The sequence below is a fragment of the Lepisosteus oculatus genome, chromosome 23 (assembly GCF_040954835.1).
Source record: "Lepisosteus oculatus isolate fLepOcu1 chromosome 23, fLepOcu1.hap2, whole genome shotgun sequence".
In the NCBI taxonomy this organism is placed as follows: Eukaryota; Metazoa; Chordata; class Actinopteri; order Semionotiformes; family Lepisosteidae; genus Lepisosteus; species Lepisosteus oculatus.
Genome location: NC_090718.1, coordinates 1,926,288 through 1,934,179, shown reverse-complemented (window position 1 = coordinate 1,934,179; position 7,892 = coordinate 1,926,288). Strand labels below are relative to the sequence as shown.

The following is a 7,892-nucleotide window of genomic DNA, read 5'->3' as shown; positions in this document are numbered from 1 at the left end:
GCAGGTAAAAAAAAGGCCGATAACTTTTGTACCCGGTAAAACAATATCAGACATGCATTTATGATAAGGAAGAATGAATATATAGAGAAATCTGGGTAGTCTAAGTCAACACCCTTTTAGAATGAGCTCAGATTCATCGTGCAAGGGGTAGCCATGACTGTCGGTAGTTGTATCGGTCTTCTGTGCTGTTTCTTTGCCATAGATGTCTGAAAGCTATAGCTGTTGTGTATGGTTAGTATAGCTGGCTGCCTTCGCCATTCTGCTCAATCTGTTCATATTGGTGACCAAACCAGCATACAGCAGTGAATGTTAGAGTAGATTCAAATGGAAGTCCTCAAGCAAAAAGCCATTGCTGTAGTACACATTAAAAGAGTGTTTTCTCAGGAATAATTGCTGTTGGCTCGTGTTTGCTTGTAAGTCAACAGCAGTGCCTAGACGACAAGCGAACTGAAGATGAGGGGTGTGTGTTGCTAGAGCTCTCCTTTGCTTTTCAGGTGTAATAAAGAAGCAACTTGATGCACTTACCAAATGGTGCCACCAGGGGGCGGCAGATCCATTGTCCCATCTCGGATCTTAATGACTTAATCGAGCCAGTGCATGAGAAGTCCAATGGGCGGGAATCAGGCGCAGAATCAGGGTTGCCCAGCCCCGTTCCAGATGGTAGTGTATTAACATTGCAGGCTTTCACAGTTTACCGCATTATCCACTACACCAATGGAGAAGAATTGTCCTTTTCTTTCTCGAAGGGGCCGATCAGCGCGCATCAGCTGCGCTTCTTCCGTCCTGGCCTGTAGATGGCGCCGGCTCCCTGAGTATTAACTTTGCAGGGTGTGTGACGTCGGTCTTTATCGGATCGTGCCGCAGCTCTGGTGTGCGGCTAGGTAGAGCCGGATTCTCACAGCCACAAAGCAGCCCTGGGAGTTTTTCAGGGTTTGGGGTATTGTGTCCACTAGGCGACCCTGTGTTTGGCTTCACACAGTTCAGTTCTGTGTCCAGTGTGGGGAATCCACTTTCCCCCCCCCCCATGTTCATTTGCTGCAGCGCTCATAAGTGCGTTTCCTTTTTCCCTTTTCCCCCAAGAGAAGTCGCTACTGTTGTTTCTTTTTACACCCCGGCCTCTTTTCTTGATCTCGCCCCCCGCTGTGCTGCGGTTTGTCTCGATCGATATTAAGCAGGCGGCCCTGTCACTTTGATCAGCCAGCTGCTGGGCGATGAGCGAGACGGAGCGACTCCAGGGGGAGAGGGGCTGGCTGAGCGTGGGGTGAGGGAGAGCAGCACAGAGGCGCGACAGCGAAGCGAAAGACAAAGCAGAAGAGCGCAGGCAGGACACGAGCCGGAGACCTCTTAAGAGCACTGCAGCAATTAGTGGTACATCTTATTAGGAGTTACACAAAAGCGAGGGATTCAGCCTCAGTCTCGACTTCCAGAATTATGCCCCAGAGCTATGACGCTCCAGTGTGTCCCTCTGCACCAAGCGCAGAGAGTAGAGGAGCAGTTGAAACGGTGGCGAGGAATACAGACCATGTTCCATAATGGCAGGCACCTCGTGTGACCAAGCAGGGGACGGACTTTCGTGTTCCCGCACGGAACTTCGGTCCTCAATCCCACTAGGCTGAGGGCGTGGGATCCCAAGTCCTATGTCTGCTGTAGAAAACAAACCCAATGCCGATCGTTAACATCCGTGTCATGTTCACGCCTGCGATCTGCGTGCAAGTATGCTCTGGCCTACGACTGGCATATTCCATCAGGCCCACATCATCATCATCATCATCATCATCATCCTTACACGTATTTAGTGTTTTTCTGGACACTCCACTCAAAGCTCTTTACAGGTCATGGGGAATCCCACTGTCACCACCAGTGTGCAGCCCCACCTGGATGATGCCCCAGTCCTCTCCCCACACACCAGCTCTCAGTGGGGAGGAGAGCAGAGCGATGAAGCCAGTTCAGAGATGGGGATTATTAGGAGGCCATGATGGGTAAAGGCCAGGGGGAAATTTGGCCAGGACACTGGGGTAACACCCCTAACTCGAGCTCTGCATGTCGCAGCCTGAACGCAATTTGATCTAAATGCACCACTAAGCAGTTCTGGTTGCCCCCTCCGTGACCTGGGTGAGCACCGTCTCACTCGCAGAGGTCACGGCCCCAAGCCAGAAGAGGGAGCACAGCCCCTCACTTGTGGGGGCGACGCCGGATGGGGTCTCGTCAAGCGCTGGGCAGCTTGGCCTACCCTTTACCCAGGTGCACCGGCACTGGCCTACCCTTGGCTCCCGGCACCGGCTGTGTGAGGCAGAGCCGAAGAGAGAAGGAGAAAGCCAGCATTTCAGGTACGGCGTTTCTTGGCCAGTCTAGTTCGGTTATTCCTCAACAACGCGGGACTTTTGTTCTTCCAACCCTCCTGCCCTGCAAGTCCTCCGGCTCCTGCTGTCCCAAGCAGTTCTGCGGCTGCCCTCCGCGATCCGTTGAAGCCGGTGAATGTCTCCAGTCCCACTATCCCAGAAATCGGGGCTCAGAGGTAGATCAGATTCCTCGATGGACTTCCCAACAGCTGGATCCTGAAACCCGCATTGGGGGGGCGAATTTCCAACTCTCTCCCTGCGAGCTGAATGTGCCTGCTAATAACCCCCTTGCTAATTCGATCAACATCACCGTGACTGATAACAACACACTCTGCGGCATCCCGAATCGGCCACATGGTGTCTCTGCACTACTCAATCACGTAAGGCACCGTTTGGTATCAGATTCTTGATTTCCAGCTGAGGAGGCTCATATATGCATGCACATGTGTTTATATAGGCAGGCCATGACATTTTTCTAAGATGAGCTGTGCATCTGGAATTGATCCTATGAGTTTGAACTCGTCTGTGGCTGTGGAGAACAGCGAGGGGAGAGGAAGGCGAGCCGGTGTGAATAGCGATGCCCTGGTGGGTAATTAAGGTTATTATTTAATTGCAGTTCCCCTGACAGAGCAGCCAGAGCCACTCCAGGCTGTCCGGGCCTGATTGTACTGTGATCTCGAGTAATTATTAATGGAGATTCTAATCAGACTCTCGCCGATGCTGTGATTGTCTGCGGAGAAGTGATAACGTGTCCAGACAGTTATTTTCCAACCTTGTCGAACCAGTTTTCTCTCCCTCTCCCTTGCTATTGTTCTTTCTTTGTCTCTCATCTCGCTCTCCTCCGTTTCTCCCCCTGCTCTCACCCTCTTACCCTCCTACCCCACTGTCACCTCGCTTTCCCTCCACTGTCACCCTCTCATCTCACTCACTCCTCTCACCCTCTCATCTCATCTCACTCTCTCATCTCATCTCACTCTCCCTCCTATGATCTCTCGCCCTCTCATCTCATCTCACTCTCCCTCCTCTGATCTCTCACACTCTCATCTCACTCTCCCTCCTCTGATCTCTCACCCTCTCATCTCACTCTCCCTCCTCTGATCTCTCACCCTCTCATCTCCTCACTCCCCCTCCTCTGATCTCTCGCCCTCTCATCTCATCTCACTCTCCCTCCACTCTCACCCTCTCACCCCATCTCTCTCCCTCTCTCAGTGACCAGACTGCTGTGTGAGGCAGGGCACAGACTCCTCCTTCTCTGCCTCTCTCTCTCTCCCTGTCTCCCTCGCTCTCTCTCGCTGTGTCTCCCTCAGTGCCAGTAGGACAGCGATGTTGGCTGTGTTATGGTGTCTGTGTGTGTTCCTGTGGCCAGGCTCGACTGTGGACGGTAAGGCGCACATGCATTTTGCTGGCTTTCTCTCTTTCCTCCTCACTTCTGCGTGGCTGGGATTCTTTTCAGTCTTTGTTTCGATCACTTGGAGTCACTTCAGTGCTGGGAGGGTCGTTGCTCGTACTGGGAGCTCTAGCAGCGGCTCAGTTTTAGTGCCTGGGTCTCAGCTCCTCCGAGATCAGATACCTGACTTAGTGCATCTGCCCGTGTGATTGTCTCAGTGGGTATCTGTCTCAGTGTGTGTGATTGTCTCAGTGTGTGGGATTGTCTCAGTGGGTATCTGTCTCAGTGTGTGGGATTGTCTCAGTGTGTGGGATTGTCTCAGTGTGTGTCATTGTCTCAGTGTGTGTCATTGTCTCAGTGGGTATCTGTCTCAGTGTGTGGGATTGTCTCAGTGGGTATCTGTCTCAGTGTGTGGGATTGTCTCAGTGTGTGGGATTGTCTCAGTGTGTGGGATTGTCTCAGTGGGTATCTGTCTCAGTGTGTGTCATTGTCTCAGTGTGTGTCATTGTCTCAGTGGGTATCTGTCTCAGTGTGTGGAATTGTCCCAGTGTGTGTCATTGTCTTGGTGGGTATCTGTCTCAGTGTGTGGGATTGTCTTAGTGTGTGTCATTGTCTCAGTGTGTGGGATTGTCTCAGTGGGTATCTGTCTCAGTGTGTGGAATTGTCCCAGTGTGTGTCATTGTCTTGGTGGGTATCTGTCTCAGTGTGTGTCATTGTCTTAGTGTGTGTCATTGTCTCAGTGTGTGTGATTGTCTCAGTGTGTGTGATTGTCTTGGTGGGTATCTGTCTCAGTGTGTGGGATTGTCTCAGTGTGTGGGATTGTCTCAGTGTGTGTCATTGTCTCAGTGTGTGTGATTGTCTTGGTGGGTATTTGTCTCAGTGTGTGGAATTGTCCCAGTGTGTGTCATTGTCTTGGTGGGTATCTGTCTCAGTGTGTGTCATTGTCTCAGTGTGTGTGATTGTCTCAGTGTGTGTCTTTGTCTCAGTGTGTGTCATTGTCTTGTTGGGTATCTATCTCAGTGTGTGTGATTGTCTCAGTGTGTGTGATTGTCTTGGTGGGTATTTGTCTCAGTGTGTGGGATTGTCTCAGTGTGTGTCAGTCTCAGTTGATGTTTGTCTGAGTGTGTGTGTCAATCTCAGTCGATATCTGTCTCAATGTGTGTATTTCTTGTGTGATTTCAGTGTGTGTGTGTGTTATGCTCCGTATTTGTTTCAGTGTGTGAGTTTCTGCATGTATGTCACTATGTGTGTGTGATTCTCCCAGTGCGTGTCTGTGTCAGTGTGTGGGTGTCTCAGCACATCTCTATAGAGGACTGGTAAAGAGTGTGCAGATCGGGGGACAGCTGTTACAGTGGGTTGCTGGTAGGATGACCAGTGAGTAAGAACTGAGAAGTACAGTAGCACTGACTCACTCTGTTGGAGCAGTTGTCTCTCCAGAATGCACTTTCTGCCCGTCTGGAACACTAAATTACTAGCAAAGCTGAAGACACACAGCACATTCACAGTCTGCAGGGAGAGAAGGAGAGGTCAACACAGACACTTGGACTGACTGGACACTGCGGTATATTAACATAAGGTTACAAACAAGAGGAGGGCCTTTCGGCACGTCAAGCCCAGTCGGTAGATCATTGATCCAAGAATTTCATCCACACTCCCACCACCCTTTGTGAAAAGAAGCACCTCCTGTTCTTTGGTTTTAATGCATTTTCAAAACTTACACTTATGTCCTCTGGTTCATGTTTCACTGTTTGTTTCGAAGAAATCATTACATAATCAGAAGCACAGAGACACTGACTGACTGGACACTACAGCACAGTGACCCTGACTGACTGACTGGACACTACAGCACAGAGACCCTGACTGACTGACTGGACACTACAGCACAGATACACTGACTGACTGACTGGACACTACAGCACAGTGACCCTGACTGACTGACTGGACACTACAGCACAGTGACCCTGACTGACTGACTGGACACTACAGCACAGAGACACTGACTGACTGGACACTACAGCACAGAGACCCCGACTGACTGACTGGACACTACAGCAGATATGTACACACAAACGCAGATATAGTCCAGAGCAAAACTTGTTAATAAATCCACTTGGAATCTGGGCTTCAGTCCACCTCTGTGTATTGTCCACGTGTTGGATCGCCCGTTATATCTCCCCCGCCCAGGGACTGGGGGAATGTTGGTGGTCTCTGCTCGCCTCACGCAGTCTCAGCCTGCACTGAAGAAGGGGTCTTGGCCAGGGACTGGTCGTTGGGTGTTCGCCCACAGCCTGGCACCCGTTAGATGGCTCTGAGGAAGCTTGTGGTTTTCTTTTCACGTTTTGACGTGTTTTTCCTATGATGCCAGCCCACACTTGGATATAGAATGCAGCAGGATGCCGGGTTTCTGTGCATGCGGGGGCAAGGGGGTCATTACTGAGAAACCGCGACATCGCTCGCCGGCGGAGCAGAGATTTCAGCGGCCTGAAGTCACGCTGGCGCGGTCTTCGTGCTCACGAACGCGAGGCTGCGGCGGGCGCGAGGAAATAGCTGCTGAGTTTTGCCTTAAAGGCACACGAGCAGAGTGTGTCTCCAGGAGGCGTGTTCGGCCAGGAAGGGCCCTGTGTAGCGCATGTGTCTGCACGTGTAGCCGTCTGTGTGCACGCGTCTGTAGGTTTGTGAGTGTTTCCATGCGTGCGTGTTTCCGTGTGTGTCTGTGTGTGTGCATGTACAGTGTGTGTGTGTGCGAATGTGTCTGAGTGTGTGTGAATGTACAATGTGTGTGTGAATGTGTCTGAGTGTGTGTGAATGTACAATGTGTGTGTGTGTGAATGTGTCTGAGTGTGTGTACAGTGTGTGTGTGTGTGTGTGAGAGAATGTGTCTGAGTTTGTGTGAATGTCTCAGTGTGTGTGCATGTACAGTGTGTGTGTGTGTGTGTGTGTGAATGTGTCTTAGTGTGTGTGTGTGTACGGTGTGTGTGTGAATGTGTCTGAGTGTGTGTGCGTGTACAGTGTGTGTGTGAATGTGTCTGAGTGTGTGTGCGTGTACAGTGTGTGTGTGAATGTGTCTCAGTGTGTGTGCGTGTACAGTGTGTGTGTGAATGTGTCTCAGTGTGTGTGCGTGTACAGTGTGTGTGTGAATGTGTCTGAGTGTGTGTTCATCTACAGTGTGTGTGCGTGTACAGTGTGTGTATGTATGTGAATGTGTCTGAGTGTGTGTGCATGTACAGTGTGTGTGTCAATGTGTCTTAGTGTGTGTGCATATTTCTGTAAGTTTTTGTTTGTGCATGTGTGTGTGAATTGCACACAATAAAAGCGATTGAAGCACCAGAGAGCCCCTCCGAGCCCGGGTGCTCTCGGGCGGTGTCTTGGGGAGAGAGTCGCTGAGGGCTCGACCCGGGCGGCACGGGTTCGAATCTGGCTCGTGTGCACCCGGGGCTCCTGGCTCCCAGAAGGCTGCTGAGCTCGTTCCTCCGGAGGCAGGACGTGTCTTTGCCGAACACCAGCTGGAATCTTGTGGGTTTGGCTCCGTCTCCCCCACGTCCTTCCTTTCCAGCTTCGGAAACCCGCTGCCACGCCCCAGAGCTCCCTGCGCCGGTCCGGACACACGGCCTCTCCTTCCTCCCGGGCTGACGTCTGCCGGCGGAATGAAGTGCATGTTTATTTTTTCCATTTTGTCCTTCATGGGGTCTCCCGCTGGCCAGCTCTTCCCACTTTCCTCCTCTCAGCATCTCAGCCTGGCGCTCCGCTCCTGCCTCAGGGGCTCTAATGTCTCCCAGATGTGCTGGTACAGACTGCCAGGTCACACGAGGACAGACCTCCAGTGCAATCACACTGAACCACAAGGAGAGAGGAGATCATACTGACTGGCTGACAGAGAGAACTGCCTTTTGGGATATAAGATAAAACAGCACAGAGACACTGACTGACTGACTGGACACTACAGCACAGAGACACTGACTGACTGGACACTACAGCACAGTGACCCTGACTGACTGACTGGACACTACAGCACAGAGACACTGACTGACTGACTGGACACTACAGCACAGTGAAACTGACTGACTGACTGGACATTACAGCACAGTGACACTGACTGACTGGACACTACAGCACAGAGACACTGACTGACTGACTGGACACTACAGCACAGTGACCCTGACTGACTG

The 7,892-nt window shown here is 51.5% G+C and overlaps 1 protein-coding gene across 3 annotated transcripts in view; it reads left to right on the top strand.

Annotated features, from left to right (window-relative positions):
* The first annotated feature begins 3,130 nt into the window (after positions 1 to 3,130).
* The window catches only part of ephb6 (eph receptor B6), a 32,290-nt gene continuing 27,528 nt past the window's right edge, over positions 3,131 to 7,892 (top strand). The window contains exon 1 of one of the 3 annotated variants that reach the window (XM_069182824.1): positions 3,131 to 3,720. In XM_069182824.1, coding sequence (XP_069038925.1) covers positions 3,663 to 3,720 — 58 coding nt within the window. In that variant the 5' untranslated portion in view covers positions 3,131 to 3,662. Of the gene's footprint in view, positions 3,721 to 6,952; positions 7,240 to 7,892 lie in introns of those variants that run through there. The other 2 variants (XM_069182823.1, XM_069182825.1) reach the window with 2 other exon arrangements.